This window comes from Acipenser ruthenus, chromosome 1, assembly GCF_902713425.1.
Source record: "Acipenser ruthenus chromosome 1, fAciRut3.2 maternal haplotype, whole genome shotgun sequence".
In the NCBI taxonomy this organism is placed as follows: Eukaryota; Metazoa; Chordata; class Actinopteri; order Acipenseriformes; family Acipenseridae; genus Acipenser; species Acipenser ruthenus.
In genome coordinates, this window is record NC_081189.1 from 3,861,289 (window position 1) to 3,884,542 (window position 23,254).

At 42.5% G+C, this 23,254-nt stretch overlaps 1 protein-coding gene across 2 annotated transcripts in view; it reads left to right on the top strand.

Annotated features, from left to right (window-relative positions):
• Positions 1–22,650, top strand: part of LOC117404121 (ubiquitin-like-conjugating enzyme ATG10) — a 62,313-nt gene extending 39,663 nt beyond the window's left edge. For both annotated transcript variants that reach the window (XM_059032991.1, XM_059033042.1), the window contains exons 4-7: positions 5,221–5,362; positions 5,486–5,583; positions 20,920–21,017; positions 21,701–22,650. In XM_059032991.1, coding sequence (XP_058888974.1) covers positions 5,221–5,362; positions 5,486–5,583; positions 20,920–21,017; positions 21,701–21,812 — 450 coding nt within the window. In that variant the 3' untranslated portion in view covers positions 21,813–22,650. The remainder of the gene's footprint in view (positions 1–5,220; positions 5,363–5,485; positions 5,584–20,919; positions 21,018–21,700) is intronic.
• The last annotated feature ends 604 nt before the right edge of the window (positions 22,651–23,254 follow it).

Below are 23,254 nucleotides of genomic sequence, written 5' to 3' on the forward strand. Positions count from 1 at the left end.
ACAGACGGTTTTGTTTCAAGGATGGCTTACAAAGTTGGCAGTGAAAATAACGTCTTTGCAAACCACATTAAACCTGATGCATTCCTTACTGTAGGCAACTAAAGTCAAAGCAGATTGAGAAGGATGCCTTGAGGTGACAATGAAACACTTCCTGGTGCGGCTCTGAACTTTGTGTGTGTGTGTGCTCCCGCAGTAGCTACTGTGCTGTAAGTGCTACAGACAGGATATCCAGTATTACATTGCAAGAATGTGTTTGCAGTCTGTCTGTTAAAAGAAACAATAGTCATATACTTGTGAATTGTTGGTACCCACAGGCCAGAGAAACCAACCACCAGTGTGAAATAGTTATTTGCTGATAAGATGACAAAGTGTTTATTATTGTGCTTCTTGCATTTGATCATGTGGTACAGTTCTGTATATTTTCGTGGGTTAATTGAAACTGAACAAAACCTTAAAAGTGTGTTAATTAAACGACATGAAACAAAGCTGTTTTGTGCTTAAGGAGCTCACCTGGTTGCTGGAACTCCTAATTATAATTCTTCATGTCATGTCAAGACAGCATTACATGGATTAGAATTGGAGTGCAATATCTTCTGCAGTTATAGGACATACTAGTGTGAATGATATCATAGATTGGAAGGGGTGAGCCCTTGTACTAGAATAACTTTCCACTGGCACCTGTTTCTTATGAAAGTGCAAAGAGATAACAAAACCATTGTTCACCATTTCATCACCAATAGCTTCATATAAAATACCATTAACTAATCAAGGTTACCTTTACCATAGTGTGTGTTTCCTATACTGTACTAAATGTGAGACCTATAAAATGGTGGCAATGCATGTTCGATATTAGATAAGATGTATTGGAATTTTTTCAATTGCTGTGTTTACTTTAAGGGTGTGGCAGTCCCAGTTTATCTAACCCCTGAATTGAAAGAAGTTAGTCAACACTATTCTTTGAAGTCTTGAATGACTCAAGTGAATTATGTTACAAAAATAAGAAAGAAATGCACAGAATGTGCACATACTAAGAATGGCCTACCACAAAGCACAAGGAAAGAACACAGCACACAAACTGAAAAGCACATTGTGTAAATGCTGATATAGTATTACAGAAAAGACTTGATGCTTTCACATTCTGATTGTAAATGTATAGTATGAAAGTTTTAACTGGATTGTGTGTGTGTGTGTGCGCGTGCGTGCGTGCAGACCCCCAGAATCCCCTTTTAAATTAAATACTGTGTCTAAAAGGTTATTTTTCCTGAAGAGAAAACATTTAAAATAAATAAAATGGGACACACCACTTACAATTTTGAAGTAAACCTTGACCAAGCTTTCCCGGGCTGAACGTGCCTTTGATAGGTGAAAGACGGATTTAATCCTTATATAGAAACTGTATTGTCTAAAAGTGTCACATTACCAAAAATAGTTTGTGCTGTTGCCCACAAACTGCAGTAGTCACTCTTGTGGTCCTGTGGCAAAGTGCCCCACCCCTGTGTGCATTTGTGTGTTCTGTGTATGTATGTATGCGTGCGTATGTTAATGTTGGTGTATAGATTGGTGCACGGGATATAAACGGGTCTGTGTTTCACGTATATTTAAAAAGTGTAGATTTGTATTTAGGCACGAGGAGAGCACAAATCACTTCACGTGCTGGTTAAATATAATATGCGAGCACGGGGTTGCACAGAATTAATTCACGTGCTGGGATTCAAGTGAATAATTAATTAGTAATTGAATCCCAGCACAACAGTATAAATAGGCACATTTTTAGTCAGTCAGGGTTGGGTGTTCGAGAGTGGAGAACGGGTGAGAGAGAAGGAGAACGTAAAAGTAGTAAAAATAATATCTGGAAGTGTTTGTACTCACCGTGTTTGTTTGTCTCTCCGTGCACCGTTTGTTTAATGTTAGTCCGTTTTGTTTGTCTTTTTATTTTGGCGTGTAGTGCCGTGTCCTGTTTTGTGTACTGTTTAAAACCTTTTATTTGTAAATAAACGCTGAGTGCAGCCATTGCACTCAGCTCATCACAACCACCGTCTCTTTGTTTGAATTCCTGTCTGGTCTGACGCAACCCACTCTGGCCGTCTTTGTGACACGTGGTGTCATCGTGGGATAGCCGCGCCTCCAAGCGTCAGACCAGGAGGGGTTTTGTTTAAAAAAAAAAAAAAAAAAAATAATATATATATATATAATGGCAGAAGACGCCACAAAATGGCGGGGCTGGTTCCTAGAGAATGCTGGGCTGGAGGCCCAGTCTCTGCCCATAGTCGTCCGGGCCCTGTGGATGATGGACAGTGAGAGATGGGAGGCCTATCAGGAGGGGCACACCCCAAACACCTTGGAGGAGGGTGTGGAGTTTGTCCTCAACTACCTGGAGGCAACCATAAATGGAACAGCAGCCCAGGTAGCAGGACCACCAGCAGAGGAGTACCTGCTGTCCCCATCTCCACCAGCAGAGGGTGAGTACCTGCTGTCCCCATCTCCACCAGCAGAGGGTGAGTACCTGCTGTCCCCATCTCCACCAGCAGAGGGTGAATGCCTGCTGGTTTTGCCTTCACAGCCCAAATGGGAGGATCCCGAACGTCCTACGCCTGAGTGGGAGGAGCCCGAACGTCCTACGCCTGAGTGGGAGGAGCCCGAACGTCCTACGCCTGAGTGGGAGGAGCCCGAACGTCCTACGCCTGAGTGGGAGGAGCCCGAACGTCCTACGCCTGAGTGGGAGGAGCCCGAACGTCCTACGCCTGAGTGGGAGGAGCCCGAACGTCCTACGCCTGAGTGGGAGGAGCCCGAGCGTCCACAGCCTGAGTGGGAGGAGCCCGAGCGTCCACAGCCTGAGTGGGAGGAGCCCGAGCGTCCACAGCCTGAGTGGGAGGAGCCCGAGCGTCCACAGCCTGAGTGGGAGGAGCCCGAGCGTCCACAGCCCGAGTGGGAGGAGCCCGAGCGTCCACAGCCCGAGTGGGAGGAGCCCGAGCGTCCACAGCCCAAGAGGGGGGAGTCGGTGCGTCCACAGCCCAAAAGGGAGGAGTCGGTGCGTCCACAGCCCAAAAGGGAGGAGTCGGTGCGTCCACAGCCCAAAGGGAGGCAAGTCGGGGCTTCCACAGCCCTGGGACCCAAGCCACCAGCAGAGGGAAAATGCCTGCTGGTTCAGCCCCAAGAGCCGGAAGGGGAGGGGTTACAGGCTCAACCCCCTGAAATTTTTTGGGGGGGAGAAGGGCAGGATGCTGGTGTCCCCCAGCAGCCTCTCGCTATGCTGCTGAAGGCAGCACGGTGCGCACATGCCCAGCCGCCACAGCAGAGGGAGCCAGCACCGCCAGGAGCAGAGGAGCTGGAGCTGCCTCTGCCTCCTCCACCTCCAGGAGCAGAGGAGCAGGAGCTGCCTCTGCCTCCACCACCTCCAGGAGCAGAGGAGCAGGAGCTGCCTCTGCCTCCGCCACCACCACCGCAAGGAGCAGAGGAGCAGGAGCTGCCTCTGCCTCCGCCACCACCACCGCAGGGAGCAGAGGAGCAGGAGCTGCCTCTGCCTCCACCACCGCAAGGAGCAGAGGAGCAGGAGCTGCCTCTGCCTCCACCACCACCAGGAGCAGAGGAGCTGGAGCTGCCTCTGCCTCCACCACCACCAGGAGCAGAGGAGCTGGAGCTGCCTCTGCCTCCACCACCGCCAGGAGCAGAGGAGCTGGAGCTGCCTCTGCCTCCGCCACCGCCCGGAGCAGAGGAGCAGGAGCTGCCTCTGCTGCCCGTACCTCCGCAGGGAGTACGGTGGCCGGAGCCCCAGAAAGGGGAGCTGCCGGCCACGAAGAAGGGGGAGGAGGTCTGGAGACCACTTTCCCCAGCAGCAGTTTCGCTGCAGGAGTTCTTGTGGCCGGAGCCCCACAGGAGGGAGCTGCCGGCTATGAAGAAGGGGGAGGTCGGGGGACCACCTGCCCCCGCAGCTTTTTCGCTGCAGGACGGGACCAGCATGCTGTCAGCCGTGCCACTACCGGCAGGGGAGCTGACAGCATTTCCAGCCATGGGCCCACTGAAGCCTCCCTTCCCAGCCCGAGACTTTGGCCTGGACTGCTGGGTATTTAAGGGGGGAGGTGGCCGTTGAGGCCATGTGTGCTGCGCACAAGGGGGGGTATATGTGGCAAAGTGCCCCACCCCTGTGTGCATTTGTGTGTTCTGTGTATGTATGTATGCGTGCGTATGTTAATGTTGGTGTATAGATTGGTGCACGGGATATAAACGGGTCTGTGTTTCACGTATATTTAAAAAGTGTAGATTTGTATTTAGGCACGAGGAGAGCACAAATCACTTCACGTGCTGGTTAAATATAATATGCGAGCACGGGGTTGCACAGAATTAATTCACGTGCTGGGATTCAAGTGAATAATTAATTAGTAATTGAATCCCAGCACAACAGTATAAATAGGCACATTTTTAGTCAGTCGGGGGTTGGGTGTTCGAGAGTGGAGAACGGGTGAGAGAGAAGGAGAACGTAAAAGTAGTAAAAATAATATCTGGAAGTGTTTGTACTCACCGTGTTTGTTTGTCTCTCCGTGCACCATTTGTTTAATGTTAGTCCGTTTTGTTTGTCTTTTTATTTTGGCGTGTAGTGCCGTGTCCTGTTTTGTGTACTGTTTAAAACCTTTTATTTGTAAATAAACGCTGAGTGCAGCCATTGCACTCAGCTCATCACAACCACCGTCTCTTTGTTTGAATTCCTGTCTGGTCTGACGCAACCCACTCTGGCCGTCTTTGTGACAGGTCCCTAGTCAGATAATTCTGGTCCTCTCATGGGACTAAGCATGTCACTATTGCCCTCTGACATCACAGGTTTAAAACAGCTTTTGGCTGCAGTTTTCATCTTTATAGTGGATTGAGAAAGAAACCTTCATGTGAGCAGAAAATCCCACTATCGCTTTTTCAACCATCTGAAAAAAACAGTTTTCCACTTCAGTCAGTATTTGTGTACCTTCTAGTGAACTTTTCTGACCTGTGCTGAAATATGAAATCAACTGAACCTCTGACCCAGTAGTAAAGAGCACAGTAATTTGTTTAGCCTTGTTTAAATCTGGAGTGTAACGTCCCTGTAGGACTGGTTGCTTTCCCCGTGCTATAGGGCCTTGCTCCTACAGTCCTAAGGAAATACATACTGTAGTATACAGTATGTGCACAGCTGTATTGATACTGCAGTACTGTGTAATTGAATTTAACAGTGCTTTTTAATTGAATTGTTTTCAGCACAGAGTGTATGAAGAGTTGGAGGACCCTGGTGCAGGCTGCAGCATCACTACTGGTCCTGAAGTGACTCGTTACGAGTACCATGTAGTCTACTCCAGCAGCTATCAATCACCGGTGCTTTACTTCAGAGCTTGCAAGTTAGGTAAAGTGTGGTGGAGTATTGATCATTGTGCAGTGTGTACAAGTGTGTTCAATGAAATAGGATATGAAGATAACACTTTCATTTATTTATTTTTTTGCCACCCCCCCCCCCCCCCCCCCCAAGACGGCAGGCCCTTATCTCTAGAGGAAATCTGGGAAAGTGTTCATGATAACTACAAGGATCGTTTATTGCAAGGACCTTGGGACACCATCACCCAGCAGGTAATCCCAGTGGCTTTACTTAAGATTTGGTGCTGTTTCAGGTATACAGTACACATTACATTACCATATTTACATGGTATTGATATGAAGATTTTTTTTATAAAATTATGTCCATGTGAACAGGATGGCTTGCAGGGGTGACATCAGACCAGAAACACAGACTCAGTACAAGGACTGGCGGGGCAAAACTGAGGTGCAACGGCGCTCAGCGCGTTTATTAAATAAAAATACAAACAAAAGATTTAAACAAACACAAAACTACACAAACAAAGAGGCGCGTTGGCCAAACAAATAAACAATAAACTGACAGCAAATAAGTCTCGTGCGGGTGTTTTAAACCAGCACGCTTAGCAATCGTTATCATTTTTTACCTCCTGTCTCTGCTGTCGTTCTCTACTCCGAACCCTCTTCCCCTGAACCGGCCAGACTACAGGGGTCGCTGGTGCGTGGAGAGCCGAGGACACACCCCCGGGCGGCACTCGGCCAATTGTGTGCCGCTCCCTGAGAACTCCCATCCACGGTCGGCAGTGGAATGGCCTGGACTCGAACCGGCGATGTCCAGGCTATGGGGCGCATCCTGCACTCCATGCGGAGCGCCTTTATCAGATGCGCCACTCGGGAGCCCCATGACATGCTTGTTTTTAGCCGCACAGCCCGCCCCCCTCCCCTTTCCCTCTGTATCTAGTCTAGCTGGGGGCCAGTTCCTGTCTCAGTTCAGTGCAGTTGTCTCGAGCCCTGCTTGTTACAGCCCAGATGAAGTTGTGATGGCTGGCTTCCTCCAGGATGGGAAGTCTACCCTGAGTCACCGTCTATCCCTTTCATGTGCCCCGAAGCTCTCGTTTTATGTACTGTAAATGCATTGCAGCGTGCAGCTGCTGCTTTGATGAAACTTCAGAAATGCTGTTCCTGGTCTCAGTGGGCATTTCGTGTTGGTTCATAATGACATTGATTTCAGCACACCTGGCACAGCTGGGAGCAGATTCTACCAGAACGACAGAGAAGTTAGTAACCATTCATGACTCAGAGTGGCATCCTGAAAAAAAACCACACACACATCCGTCCAGTACACCCTCGCTATAACGCCCTTCATTATAACGAACCTGGACCCTGGACCCCAAATTAATAAAACCAAAAAAGATAATACAAAACACACACTGTCAATATCCCGGTCTGTACGCACAGGATGCCACCTCTGCAGTGAGGTCCACTCTTTATTATTATTTGTTTATTTAGCAGACGCCTTTATCCAAGGCGACTTACAGAGACTAGGGTGTGTGAACTATGCATCAGATGCAGAGTCACTTACAATTACGTCTCACCCGAAAGACGGAGCACAGGGAGGTTAAGTGACTTGCTCAAGGTCACACAATGAGTCAGTGGCTGAGGTGGGATTTGAACCGGGGACCTCCTGGTTACAAGCCTGTTTCTTTAACCACTGGACCACACAGCCTCACTCTTGATAAGAAGCGCGTGCTGTGTAACTGCCTCCGAACCAAAAATAAAAAAAAACTTGAGGATATGATTAACTTCTCATGTCGGGTCGATTTGGAATAAAAGCCCAGTTTGGGATTCTTGCACGTTGTGTTAAGATCTGGTGCACTTTGAAACGCTTCGTGGTTTTGAATAAAAGTTTAGCTTCAATTCGGTATTGTTGCTTTTTGTTCTGCTTTTTAATTCTTTAAGGAATTGGATAAAGCAAAGGCAGGATACTGCATACATGAAACAAACAGGTACATGTAATTCTACTTTTATTCACAATCTCATCTCAGTAATTTACTCCAACAGTTTATCATTCATTTTGATTGTCCTTTCACTGTAACAAACAAAAGACTTGAACCCCAACACCACCAACAGGTTCGTTGTAGTGAGGGTGTACTCTATGTGTGTCTATATCTATCTATCTATCTATCTATCTATCTATCTATCTATCTATCTATCTATATATTAGCTTCAAATAAAATTATCATTTTTGTTTGTTCTGTTACATTTTTGTGATGTGTCTATCATTCTGAAAGGCTTATATTGCCTTTAATGAAATACAATGAACCCTCTTTATACCGCCTGGTGAGGGCCATGGGCAAAAACGGGCAATAAGCGAGGGTGGCGTGACAGTGAGGGTCAAAAAAAACACACACACACACAACCAGCTATGTTTGCAATACACTTAAACGTATCCGTATCTCCAGGCCACTACAGTACTAGTTCTTAACACAACAGCAGGTCTACTGGTGACGTTTTATCATCTTTTACCATCTGTATGAAACATACATGGTTACTTCTGAGGAACTGTTTATACTTAAAAAAAAAAAAATAAAAAAAAAAATAAAAAAAATAAACACTAATAGTGTCATCACCCAAACAACAATTCCATAAAAACAAAGTGTACGATTTTTTAAAAAAATTGGTTTTTTTTTACTGTACTGGTCATTTGAACGTTTGAACATCTATTTATTTCACAAAACAATTTAAACAGCTTTCTTTTTTAAGCAGTTTAAAAAAAAAAGTTGAGTATGTAAAGGAAAACACTTTTCTTAAACGAAAAGTAAAAAGAAAAAAACTGTTCTGCTGTTTACAAAACTGATGCTTTAGTTTAAGTCAGCCTTCACTTGCACGTAAACAAACAAACCTCTTACCGTACTTTTTTCTTTTACTGTGGTTTTTAAAATTCACTTTTTAGACTGCGTCAAGCCTTTTTCAGATTAAACAAATCGACCCGTTCCATCAAGGTAAGCCATTTGTTTTTATCCATTACAATGTCTCCAATTGTTCTTTGATTAACAGTGTATGCCTCACTTCGGCGAGAAAACATTTGCGATGTGTTGGTTTCTTATTTTCAGATGCATACATGCATATTTTTTTCTTTTGCTCTGGTGTTAAATGTAGGGTCGACTCGCCATGTTGTACTTTCTGTTTTGCTTTGGAAGCGGGAGTGTTGATGACATTGGTACGAACGTTCAGTTAACAACTGTCACGGGTGACCTCGAACCAGTTATTATGTGTAGTAAGAAATTGGATTCCTTTGCATGGAGAATTTCAGTGGCTAGAGTTCACGGCTCCTCGATTGATTCAGATTCAGTTGTATTAAGTCTGCCCACTAATAATGTAGAGCAAAATAGGTATTGTGGTGTTTGCAGAGCCGACCCGAGCTGAACCCAAGACAGAAGTGGAGTCCTGCTGGGAACGAGCTGAAACATTGGACATGGACTGGATGATTTAAAAATGAAATGTATTAATGAGATGATATGTGATGTAACCATTTGTAATGTTTGAATAATCTTTAGTCTGTAACAAATACTGTAAAGTGCTCTCTCTGTAAGACCGTATAACAGAATCTGGTACTACTTGATACACTGGCCGGCCTTGAGCAGTCTCTTATCAAGATAGGCACAGCTCCAGAATTGAGGGCTGGAATTTTTAATACTTTTCCAGCTTAAATACAGAATAATGCTATACTAATAAATACATGTTAAAATGTTTGCTTTAAATAGTATAGATTGTTGTGGTAACATATAATCATAGGTAGTGATAATTATTGTTAGTATGAAATACTATGAACAATTTTTATGTATAAGATCATATGATTCACTTTGCTTAATATGATAGCATACCTGAAGCTGTTTTCTATCAAGATGAGCATAGTTGAAAACTGAGTCCTAATTCAATGAAAAGAATTACTGTGTGCTTACATTCAAGAATTATAACTTCTGAATATAAAGGGAAAAGGAGTTAGAAGTATTCTTAAGGGAAAGAGAAAAACAGAAAAGGATTAAAAGACCTCGCTTTGAGTAGGTTTCTGCTTGTAATTCAGTTTTAAAATAAGTAGGTGAGTAAGAACAACCTAGAGTAAAAGCAGACTCTAACTTAAGAAAATAAGCATTGTCAGAAGATACACCACAAATAGAGAGCAGAAAAATTGAATAAAATCCTATTGTAATATTGCGGATATACTGCTGCTAGCAGAAAGTAATAAGGTTAGCAGCCATACGCTATAAGAAGTAATGTACTAGTTTGACTCTGAAGTTAAAAGACGCAGCATAAAAGATGTTGTGTTTAAAATACAAAATAAAAAGATTGAAAAAATATTGAAGAATAACTTTATAAGCAAAAGATAGGCTTTGGAAAACTAAACTCTGTGTAACCTGCTTTATCGTACTTTCTACAAGCCTGCCCTTGGAGGGATCAGTGCTTGAGGCCAAGAGGTCTTCATTGGCAAGAGAAGCAGGGATTCTCTTATCAGGAATTTACGGTGTCAAGGCTAGAAGTATTTTTCAATTTAGAAGAAGGAAGGACAGAATAGAAATGGTCTAATTCCAAAATATATTAAGATAGTTAGTTGCCGGGCGGAACAAGCACGTAAGATACAGGTGTAAGGAAAGTTCTAGGGAACATTAATCACTATTAAACTTGGCAAGAAAAGAGGTGTCTCCAGCAAGCTGGTTTTAGCCAGTATGTGTATAGCTGAAAAATACAGGGTCATCTGGATGTCAATTAAGTTCAAGCTACCAGGGGCCCATAGGAGAAAAACATTACAGCTTTACAGCTCAGTAAAATAGTTAGGTTTTCCATAAGGAGAAAACTCTACACTAAAAAGATATAAGATGGAAGTTCCCTATAATACCTGCTAAACATACACCAGTAAGGAAGGAAACTAATTTGAGTGAGATGATATGAAGGAATATATTTTTGAAAGCCATTATAAACTGCTATATTATGATATAAACTGTTGGTGTTGCATATATTCAAAAAACACCACTTTTCTTATATTGGTGTTGCATATATTTAAAACACCACTCCTTTTTATAATGCACCCATATTAAGTAGTGAATCAAGGTTGCAGGGATTTTGTGAACTCTGCTTCACCTAACTTTTCAGATGAAGGAGGGGGGCCAAGAATGACTGGATGAGAACATGGGCTAGTGTTGATTTGTTGGCATATGACTTTAATTGAGTCTGAGGAGTTGGTTGAATTCTTTAGATATTACTGTTTGCCAAGAGATAAGGACTGTCAATATAGATTGATGACTGGATCTAATTGGGGCTTCCCATTGCTTTCAATGGGACGAAAATTGTATAAAAACCCTGGGCCGATCACACTGAGACCACCACAATCAAGCTTGGCAGAACTACGTGGTCCATCCTTTGCAGATCTCTACAGAACAGTCCTTCTCTTTTGTTCACGCTACTCTTCCTTATAATAGGAGGTAAGCATATTAATGGTATTATTGTATCTCGCATTTATTGGTTATATTGCTATGAGGTTTTGAAACTATGCTTTAGTATTAAGAGTGTTATATTGAATGTGCTAAAACATAGCAGTGGGTGCTTGTAGGCTTTGTGCTTAACCAGCCTGAGGGCTGCACTGAATACATATAATTGTATTATGTTATTGAAGTACTAAATGCTGAGCTTGTAATAAACTTAGGATTGCTAATTATTGTTACATGTTTTCGGGTTTTAGTAGTATGCGCAAACTACTAAACCAATATTAAAGGCATTTTACTAAAACGAAGGAGCGCTGATGTTGCTCTGATTCGTAAAACTTTGAATAAATGAGTCTGAGTGATTTTCTTGATTTAAATAAAAAGGTTTTAAGGACACACCGCTCGTCCAGTGCTCGAACATAAACCACTAGGAGTTTTAAACATCTCTGTCCTCCTTAACGTCTCCCCTGAGTTAAGAGTGTGTGCAGAGCAAATAATATAATAGAAGAGAACGTGAAAAGTGAAAACGTGACACAACGAATTAGGAAAGCGAGTCAAAGGTTAACTGCATAACTTTTGCTGTTTTAATTGGCCATGATTATTTCGCTGGCGCTACAATGAGGGAAACTATAATGCTTATATTTACGTTTGCTTGGCTTGGGAAGTTGGCGGATGGCGGACAGCAGGGTGACGATATAACGGGTACAAATAGCACCGTTTTATATTGGTGACATTTGTTCAGAGAGAATAGCTGGCGGTATGCGAGGGTGGCGTTGTAAAGGGGGGCGGTATAACGCGGGACTGTATTGTTAAGTGTTAAGGTGCTTCGACTGTGAGTTCAGAGCTATTGTTCGAAGAACCACTCATAAAGATGGCGAACATCAGAAAACGGCGAGGGTACAGTAAAGAAATTAAAATAAACAACAAGTCAAATCTGAAGCTACTCGCTGTTCTCATTGAGCTTGCCTGTTACACAGCGCTTGACTCATCTTGAATGATTTATTGTGCTTTTATGAATATAATCTAGTTTGTTATTTATTAAAAGCATTCTAGGCTGCTGTTGCTGGTTTCTTTTTTATTATTTATTTTTGTTTTAATTATTTTATAATTGAAATTGTATTGTCTTTTGATTCTAACAATTATTTACAATTTGATACACACTAGAAGTTGTTGTGTGGTAGAATTATACAGGGCTTGTCTCTAGGCTCTATGAAGTGATGTCATAGTTAATTCATTGTTAATAGGTATGCATTCTTAATTCATTGCTGTTGGCTTTTTTAAACAACAGTCTAGAAAAGTTCCATACAAACAATGTTATTAAATCCATTCTGAAAAACAAACATGCTTAGCAATATCCCTTGACGTGTGAGTGTAGGTGGACAATGTTACTTGGATTTTCTTATCATCACACACACCTTGGCTGAGCAATGATTCACATCTAGGACACCTTGACCTGTACCTCCCGCCCACAGACTGACACCTCTGATTGGGCTGTTGTATTGCCAATCACCAGCTAGTGGCTCCATGGATTGGGGTGCCTGTGTTCCAAGGGCCAGTCAAGCAGTGGCGACGGCAATCCTATTTCAAATTCTGCTTAATATAAAATGGTGTGCCATTTCTGGGTGCATTTGGGAAGGGGGCATCCCACTTCAGCTCAGGAAACAATTCTAGTGAACAGAGCTGTTCCCATGATGATGGCTTTTTTCACATTTTCTTGAATATTAACTTTTTTTTTTTTTAAATCAGACTGTAAAACATTCTTTTAACTAATCCATGAGTTAAAGCTTTGTGATTAGAACCCTTAGTCTACCCTTGTAATGATGATTGCTGGAAACACATCTCTCTTTGCAAAGCTGTTTAAGGCATTCTCATTTGTGTGCTGTGACTTGGTGGCGTGGGGCTGAAATGCAAGTTTCTGCTTTTACAGCTGGGAGAGATGAGACACAATGAAACCAAGCAAACCACATGCTGAGGAATGATTCACATCTAGGACTGCCTGGCTCTGGTTTGAGTAAATAATATCAGAACGCTTCGAGTGATTTGTTAACTGACGTAACTGCAGTTACACCTCCGCATGAAAGATCAATCTGCTACTGACATGCATGCAGATATGTGTTTCTACAAGGAATTACCATATCCATTAAGAACCCATTGTGAGAAGAGATCACAGGTGCACATTAATGAGAGGCAGAAAGAAAGAGGAAGTGTCCAATCTCAAATTCAAGCAGGTGCAGCGTGTTGCACAATATAAGCATTGTATTTTATTTGTACAGTGTTTTGAAATAGAGCAGATCATTTTGTCATCATAGTCGTGGCATTCAAATGGAAGTGTCTTATCATAAACAGGAGTGCAGACAGTATAGTGGCATATGCAAAGGTTCCAGGTTAAATGTGTTAGAACCATTTCACTTTTGACATCTATTAGTGGAACGAGTTCCACGAGCAGCTGTATTGTCTTGTATTATGAATGTAGAACACATGCATGGTATTAGAATCCTCTTCTACAGAGTGTTCTACTAATTAATGAGGTACACTGGAGCTAACACAAAATCACTACATCCAGTCATATAAAAATACTGTAAGAAACCATGCATTCAATGGCAAACATTTTAACTAAAAGTCTTTCAGTGTCTTCAAGACAAGAATGTCTTAGTCCAAACATTTGGCATTGAATTTCATACGTTTCTTGCAGTACTTGTAAACTTCTGTTGTATAGTATAGCTTAGTGCAGTGCAGTGTAGTGCCTACCTTTACATTTATAGAGCATTACTATTGTTTTGTAAGCTTCGCATTTCCTATATAAAAGATACTAACAATGGTAACACCTGAGGCTTCTGGGAGTTCAGATTATTGTCAAATTCCCAGAAGTAACTCTGCTCTTCAGTAACAAACTGGGGCTTTCCCAATGGCTGTCATGTTTTCAGCGTCTCTATGTCCCTTTCATGTAATCTCTTAACCTTTAAATCAGTATATTTACTTCATTTGTAGCCTGAAAAATTGACCATAATTACAAATAAATACATAAATAAATAAATAATAATTGGACAAATGTACACCATAATGTGCAAGTCTTGTATATGAAATGAGTGACCTACAAAATAATAGATATTCATAAAAATTACTTTTCCCCATGGTAATACATTTGCCATCGTTTACCCTGGTTTGCCATGTGTAATAATATGCTTTACCATACCTCTGGGTTTCACAATGCTTATCTATGCTTTGCCATGCTTTTACTATGCTTTGTTACACTTTGCTGTGCTTTTACTATGGTAACCCTTTAAGGAGGAACTGCTTGAGCTGTCCTTATTCCACAAGGCAACACCTTGCACTCTTTTTAATAGACTTTGCAGATGTATTCTGCTGTGTAAGCCTATTATCCATGTTCCGTCGGCATCAAATCATTTTCATGTTTGTAGTAAATCCAATGAAAATAAAACGATTAGAACAACAGTTACATCGTTGTTCTGATAATTACCTTCAACAAGCCTATCTGTTAAGAAGTCCATTTAAAGTGGTCCTTTGCTGAACACACTGATGGGGCAAGACAGGTTTTAAGACCAGTCAGCTACTACAACCCCCATGAGTATAGAGGACCCCCTCGCATTCATACATTTCCTTAGGGCTTTTCTGTTACACCTATGGGTGTGCATTACAAGCAAGCACATATTGTTGAGCACTGCAAAGTTTTACTCTTCAGTCCTAGTCCAGTGACAGGCAGAGGAATACCCGATTGTTCCTGCTTATGATTTTATTTTGACTACCAAAATAATCTCGCTCCTAGTTACAACACATAAGAAGAGATCTGGTTCCCATTTTTTAATCACACCAGAAGAACAGTTACAAGAGGAGGTAGTCATTGGGCTCCTGGTAGCTGATAGATCCCGGAACTTTGTCTCGTCAGCTCTTAAAGGATCCCACTGACTCAGGAAATCTGTTATGTCACTGAAAGCTGTGGCAACAGAGCTCATGAGTGACGCGTGTGTGTGCTGACTCACAATGTCAATTCTGAGCACCGTGCTGGTGAAACACTGATGTTTTACAATTCTTAAACATTGCTTGCTCAGGGATCGCCAATGAGCTATTGACGCACCATACCGTCAGAAACTCAAGTGACGCTGTTCAATTGAACCTGTTAAATCGCCCCCAGTTCTTTCATAATGTTGCACATGCCATAAATCCATCTCCACCCGGTGCAATTATCCTTAGCAAAACTGGGATGTGATGTTTTCATTCAGATTCAGATACCTTCTGCAGCACTTTAGAAAGGGGAGTGATAATGTCTCTCGCTTTGGTTTGATCCTCAGTATGTGTAGTGTGCAGAATCCATATCAGTAAAATGATACTTTAGTTAGTATTGATTTTTTAACCCTTTTTATCCTGGGCATATCTGTGGTTGTGGTTGTCAGTCTTGCATTCAGAATGCAACTCTTTTTGTTCTGTAGTTCTGAGTGGTGCTTCTTCTCTTGTCGTTTATTAATAGGAGAGGCTTTCATATTTGCATATGTCGGTTGATGCTTCGGTCACAATTACATTTTTGCATTTTTTTTTTTTATCTAGAGAACTGGGCATCCAAGTGTGACGAAACATGGAAAGCACATTCTTTATTGCAAACTGTTGAGAATATCAGAATCTAGGAGTCTGATATTCTGTCCATCAGTATGTCACACTTACCATTGATGTATGATGTGAAATGCCATGTATCATGCTTTTTGATGATATACAAAACTTATCTCTGGCAAAATGTGTCAAATAAATTATTGCATGAAATAAAGTTTATGTATGTTTTTTGTAATGAGGGAGGGAGGGAGGGGGGGGGGGGGGGGGAGGGGAGGGAGGGGGGGGGGGGGGGGGAGGGGAGGGAGGGGGGAGGGGAGGGAGGGGGGGGGGGGGGGGGGGAGGGGAGGGAGGGGGGGGGGGGGGGGGAGGGGAGGGAGGGAGGGGGGGGGGGGGGGGGAGGGGAGGGAGGGGGGGGGGGGGGGGGAGGGGAGGGAGGGGGGAGGGGAGGGAGGGGGGGGGGGGGGGGGGGAGGGGAGGGAGGGAGGGGGGGGGGGGGGGGGGGGAGGGGAGGGAGGGAGGGAGGGGGGGAGGGGGGGGGGGAGGGGAGGGAGGGGGGGGGGGGGGGAGGGGAGGGAGGGGGGGGGGGGGGAGGGGAGGGAGGGGAGGGGAGGGAGGGGGAGGGGGAGGGGGAGGGAGGGAGGGGGAGGGGGAGGGAGAGGGGGGGGGGGGGGGGGGGTCAAGTGCTGGTATCAATTACAGGCTGCAATTCCTAAAACTACTCCAAATACACACATAGGGCAAAGCCATAAACAAAGTAAAGCACAGCCATTGTGGTAGCAGGTTACTGAACTCTTTCAACAGGCCCCTGAAACTGTTTCCTGTTTTTAGCCAGTGCATCCTGGCAGTTGCTTAACAGATTTATGTGTTTGTAGTGATCAAAGTACTTGAATAATTATTTTATTTCCACTGCTCTAACTCACCCCTAATTGTAATTAATATCGTAATACTGCATGTTTAGTTGCAGTTAACTGAAGCTGTTTAACTAATGAATGGGTTAAGTGTCTGTACATTTCTGTAATTGTTGCATAGTTGGAAATTCCTCAAGTGCAAAGGAAATATTACAATATAATTTGAGATTAATCGTTTGTTGACAAGACAGAATTTTCAGCAGCTTGTGGAAAGTTGTTTTGAGCTGTCACTCACGCAGTACAAACAAACAATAGAAGCTTCCTGTAATATTTCTGCGTTCGTGTAATATTTCTATGTTTTCTCTGCTTTATGAACAGCTCTGAATTTGTACTTCGAGTCCTGGCCAACATGCTTTTCATATTGACTGTTTTAGAATGGCCATTGTTCGACTCAAAGAGGGGTTGTATTGTTGAGGCAATAGCAGTGCCAGACATGTCAAGTCTCGCTCATTTTAGGAACTCTTTTGGCATCCGTTTCAGCAGTCTCCTTCCTACAAGAAAGGAAACGACCTTGTGTTTTCATGGAGCATTCCCAAATCTCACTCCTAATTCTTTCAAATCCCACTCATTTTAAAGTGGCTTTATTTTCAAATCTCACTCAATAAGTACTGGATTTCTTTTTGTGTTTCAGGGGATGTTTTATTGGTCAAAACCCTTGTACTGTATGTGTTATCGAACAGCTCTTTATAAATGTTTCACTGTTTAATTGTGATTTTATGGAGCAGTAATATACGCTATAAAAAAAGTTCCTGAACTACTGTACTTTATTTAACCTCTAGAAAGCCGTGTAAAGCTATGATAATGAAGTCCGTCCTGACCGTGATGTAGTTTGCTTGTTGTCCTACTTTTCCCCATGTATAGTATAGTTCAGTTCAGTGCTGTAAAAGCGGATCTTAGCAGCAAGCTCTAGATAAGCAAGAGAACCCTGATTTGAGAACATTGCTGTCTGGTAGTTGACCGGGTAGGGGAAGTAAGAGGCGATGCCTGATGTCCAAGGTTTTTTTTTGTTTGTTTGTTATTTGCAATGGAGCTTCCTGATTGATAATTTTGGATAACCTGTATTCAATTTTAGACTGGTATTGAATTCTTTAGAAATGCAATCTGCTTTTTTTTCTTCTTTTGCTTGTGACTGTCTGTGTATCTGTCTCCTGAAGCCTGAAAAAAGAAAAACAAAGATTGTGTTGGCAAAGGTGATGTTTCTGTTGTGATTCTTTGCAGAATTATTGTGTAGCTTTCTTTCTGTTAAAAATGCTTTGTGGGGAATAAGAGAAGCGCTCTGTAAAAAGAACCACTAAATCAGCATGGCTGAAGTGTTTTTAGGTAAACAGCCACCTGCAAGTGTTTTCTCTGACAGCATGAAGTTAATCAAAGCCTGGCTGAATGAATGTCCATATAGAGATGGAAAGTAATTATCGTGCGCTACCATCCGTAATCATCTTGTAATTTTGTTTCGTACCATGTCAAAATATATTTAACAAAGAATTAGCTTTGTAGTCTGAATTAAAGGGTATATAAGGACCTTTTTATTTTATTGTGTTGCATGTTCCCATGTGTTGCTACAACTGTTTACGTAAGGTGTGTGTGTGTGTATTTGTTTTTTGTTTTTTTACATTTTGACCACTTTTTTTTTAACTTTTAAATTGTATTCCCTGCCTCAAGATGGCTTCCCATATACCCGCATGCGCCTCTCAGAATTACATTTCCCATCATCCTCCTGCTCACATATGTAACTGAGATGGATTTACCAATGAGCAGGAGGATGATGGGAAGTTCTGAGAGATCCATGGGAAGCCATCTTGAGGCAGGGAAAAGTTAAAGTGGTCAAAATGTAAAAAAAAAAAAAAAAAAATTAAAACAATACACACCCCTTACGTAAACAGCTGTAGCAACACATGTTTTGACAAAACCTTTTTCTGGCTTTCTACTCCTGTGATGTGATTTCCAAACAGCCTTGCATGACGTTGACCAAAATTACATTCATATGAATACTTTTAAAAATCAATGTGAAGCAAATTAAGATGACTTCATCTGTGGTTATTGAGGGTAAAGGGCTTAACCACTAATGGCCCAGAATGGCCACATAGTTTAACAAATGGTTTAAAAAGCACATTGAGCAAACAAAGTAATCCCAGTAATAGTCACCTTGTAGGTGTCACACTGTCCCTTATATGAGAGACACACACACCTGGTAAAGGTGTTTGTTTTGTAGCAATAAATGAACTAACAAGGTAGGAATCTCATGATGAATGCAGGAACGTTGGTGGTGCTTTAGTCACGCTGCAGTTCTGTGCAGCCAAGCGTTCGACATGGCGAGCTGCATGATGTCACACGCAGCAGCAGCAAACTGGCTGCACAGGTCTTACAGCTGATTCCAAAAGCAGCTGTGGGAGCTGAGCTGCAAAGTGAAGAGATGAGGCAGGGCCAGGGCTCAAGATTTACAATACAAGTAAACCACCACCCAAATACTGCCATCTAGAAAGTGAAGAGATGATGCAGGGCCAGGGCTCAAGATTTACAATACAAGTAAACCACCACCCAAATACTGCCATCTAGAAAGTGAAGAGATGATGCAGGGCCAGGGCTCAAGATTTACAATACAAGTAAACCACCACCCAAATACTGCCATCTAGAAAGTGAAGAGATGAGGCAGGGCCAGGGCTCAAGATTTACAATACAAGTAAACCACCACCCAAATACTGCCATCTAGAAAGTGAAGAGATGATGCAGGGCCAGGGCTCAAGATTTACAATACAAGTAAACCACCACCCAAATACTGCCATCTAGAAAGTGAAGAGATGATGCAGGGCCAGGGCTCAAGATTTACAATACAAGTAAACCACCACCCAAATACTGCCATCTAGAAAGTGAAGAGATGAGGCAGGGCCAGGGCTCAAGATTTACAATACAAGTAAACCACCACCCAAATACTGCCATCTAGAAAGTGAAGAGATGAGGCAGGGCCAGGGCTCAAGATTTACAATACAAGTAAACCACCACCCAAATACTGCCATCTAGAAAGTGAAGAGATGAGGCAGGGCCAGAGCTCAAGATTTACAATACAAGTAAACCACCACCCAAATACTGCCATCTAGAAAGTGAAGAGATGAGGCAGGGCCAGGGCTCAAGATTTACAATACAAGTAAACCACCACCCAAATACTACCATCTAGAAAGTGAAGAGATGATGCAGGGCCAGGGCTCAAGATTTACAATACAAGTAAACCACCACCCAAATACTGCCATCTAGAAAGTGAAGAGATGATGCAGGGCCAGGGCTCAAGATTTACAATACAAGTAAACCACCACCCAAATACTGCCATCTAGAAAGTGAAGAGATGATGCAGGGCCAGGGCTCAAGATTTACAATACAAGTAAACCACCACCCAAATACTGCCATCTAGAAAGTGAAGAGATGATGCAGGGCCAGAGCTCAAGATTTACAATACAAGTAAACCACCACCCAAATACTGCCATCTAGAAAGTGAAGAGATGATGCAGGGCCAGAGCTCAAGATTTACAATACAAGTAAACCACCACCCAAATACTGCCATCTAGAAAGTGAAGAGATGATGCAGGGCCAGGGCTCAAGATTTACAATACAAGTAAACCACCACCCAAATACTGCCATCTAGAAAGTGAAGAGATGAGGCAGGGCCAGGGCTCAAGATTTACAATACAAGTAAACCACCACCCAAATACTGCCATCTAGAAAGTGAAGAGATGATGCAGGGCCAGAGCTCAAGATTTACAATACAAGTAAACCACCACCCAAATACTGCCATCTAGAAAGTGAAGAGATGATGCAGGGCCAGAGCTCAAGATTTACAATACAAGTAAACCACCACCCAAATACTGCCATCTAGAAAGTGAAGAGATGAGGCAGGGCCAGGGCTCAAGATTTACAATACAAGTAAACCACCACCCAAATACTACCATCTAGAAAGTGAAGAGATGAGGCAAGGCCAGGGCTCAAGATTTACAATACAAGTAAACCACCACCCAAATACTACCATCTAGAAAGTGAAGAGATGATGCAGGGCCAGGGCTCAAGATTTACAATACAAGTAAACCACCACCCAAATACTACCATCTAGAAAGTGAAGAGATGAGGCAGGGCCAGGGCTCAAGATTTACAATACAAGTAAACCACCACCCAAATACTACCATCTAGAAAGTGAAGAGATGAGGCAGGGCCAGGGCTCAAGATTTACAATACAAGTAAACCACCACCCAAATACTGCCATCTAGAAAGTGGAGGTGATTGCCACTCGTGTGCGCAGTTTCTTATAATGAATAATGAATGATGGGACTTTGTTTTCTTTGTATCACCTGTAATAAACATGTGCAAATTATTTATCTATGGTAAATATGGTCTTGTATTTGACTTGTTAAATTAGCTTTGGATCTAATAAAACACATATTGTACAATAGGTATTGTACAAAAATAATAATAATAATAATAATAATAATAATGGTGATGATGATTAATTGTTTCTACTGGTGAAACATATATAGCATAAAACATTTCTAAATAGCTAAAGAGGGTATAAATGGTATCTTTCGAAGAATAAGGTAACAACCTCTCCTGTGATAAGAGCTCTCAAATAAACTGTTGGTGGTGGTGGTGGTGTTCTAAAGATGCTAAACTCTCCCGTCCTCAATCTCCAGGAGCACCCACTGCTCGGACAGCCGTTCTTCATTCTCCATCCCTGCCGAACTCATGAATTTATGACCCCCATAATCCAGGCTGCCAAAGAAGAGAACAGGTGAGTACAGTACAGAAACAGTATCTGTTTTCTATTGTATTATATTGGTGGTGGTTCAGAGAGCTCCTCTTCCTGTCTTCTTTTGGCTTGTGTCTGAAACTTTATTTTAAGAAGTCTTTGAGCAACCAAGAAATATTGGATAAATCAAACGGTATGTTGTCCCCATTTTATGGCCCTCGTTCAGAAAATGTGGACCCTTATTCGCTGATCACGCCTGTCCGTTAGTCCGTCTCTCTGTCTGTGTGTCTGTGCCTGTCTGTCTGGCTGTCATGCTCCACATTAGGCTGCAAAGCATGTCAGTCATTAGGGGAAGCGGCAGTTTTAATGACACGAAAGGTGTTGAAGGGATGTGGAAAACTTCACTTTCCAGGTGAAATCTCCAAGGAAGTGCAACACTACTTGAAATCAAGGCTTGCAAACATAGATTTATTTAATCTAGCTTTGTACTAGATATCATGTTCTAAACATTTCAGCACGTTTGCTAAAAACGTCTCATTTAAAACTTTTATACAGCAAATGTTCGCTATGAAAACTTTAAACTAATACCCTGCTCACACTAGAATGTGTGATCACGATCTTTTGGTTTCAACGTGTGTTGACTGTGCATTATTGAGGAAGTGTCAATAGGGTATTTGTTGTACTTCATTAATCATACATCTTTCCCTTCCTTTTCTTCTCTGTAGGCACTTGAATGTCATTACAGCCTGGTTAAGCATGGTGGGACCTGTTGTAGGACTAGCTCTGCCAATCAGCTACGCTACAGCAGCCTCTAAACACAAAACAGCTCGTGATTAAAGAACAAGGAGCTCATTACCTGCATTCTTGAATTCAGAATTAAGGAACGCTATTAAAATGGTGCCTTATGTTCGGCATTTCTTTTGTATCTAAATAGTTGAGTAAATGTTTATCAAAGAACAGAAAAAGACAACTGGATTTAAATGTCAAATCTTCCATGGAAACTAGAATACGAATAGAATACGAATGCTGAATCTCCTCATTCAAGACTGAATTGGGGACCATCTCCTAATAATGCTTTTTATTTTCACTTCAAATGAAAATGCAAGAGTTTAAAGGGGAAATGTGTCTAAAGCCCTTAACAGAACTTCCCTCAATGTTTGACTGTAATTTTAGGTCGACGTCAATCAGGCAATGGAGGATTCTGAATGGGAAGCAAGTTCTCCAGCAGCATGCTGCATGAGCTTCTGAAGAGCACAGCCACCAAGAGGCTAGTGATGGAACACCTTTTCATTACAATGACGAATACAAGTGCTGTATATAGTATACAAGTGCTGTATATGATGTATAGTTGTGTACGTTTTACCACTATGGCACACGTTGGATGGTTGACTGCATTGCACTTATCAATAGACTCACAATTTAAGATCCTGAATTGAGCTGTGCAGGTGGGTAGACCAATTCCTTGAGTGCTGTGTATACTGTGCGTGTCAACTTATGAACAACAGTGTAGACCGAGTGTATCAGTCTGGTCTTCCTGTCCATCAGCCGAATCGCACAGGGTGCACCCGAACCCCCCACTCCCCAGAGCACTGCTATTGGATATTTCATTGTACTCAGTTTTGTGTTTTAATTATGTGTCATGATGCCAGTTTTATAGGTAAAGATCTTTGTTAAACATCTGTGTCTTGGTGTTCACTCTACCGCTCCCATTAAGTCGTTGCCACTGTGGCTTTCCCTTGTACAAGTACACACACACACACACACACAAGAACATGGGAAGAACATAAGAAAGGTTACAAACGAGAGGAGGCCATTCGGCTCATCTTGCTCGTTTGGTTGTTAGTAGCTTATTGATCCCAGAATCTCATCAAGCAGCTTCTTGAAGGATCCCAGGGTGTCAGCTTCAACAACATTACTGGGGAATTGGTTCCAGACTCCTACAGTTCATTCCAGACTCCCATAATTTGGTTCCATTAGAGACCTTCTTGCTTTAGAGAAGGAGGTGACGGCAAAACATGGTGCCTGTGCTTCATCCAGTTAGCAACCACACAAAATACCAGGAGGGGTTTTGCCAGCGGAGGCGCCACTCTGTGACTTTGGGGTTTTAATGAGGAACCCTTTCCATCTGAGAAATTATACAAGTTGTGTTTTTAGTTCCCTGGGTTAAATGCTCAGCCTTTCACCTATCAAAAGCTAAGCATTTGGTCATGTCAGCGGTCCCTGCAGTGGACAGTTGTCGACGTTCTCAAAACTATTAAACAATTCGGCAACGGCATGCT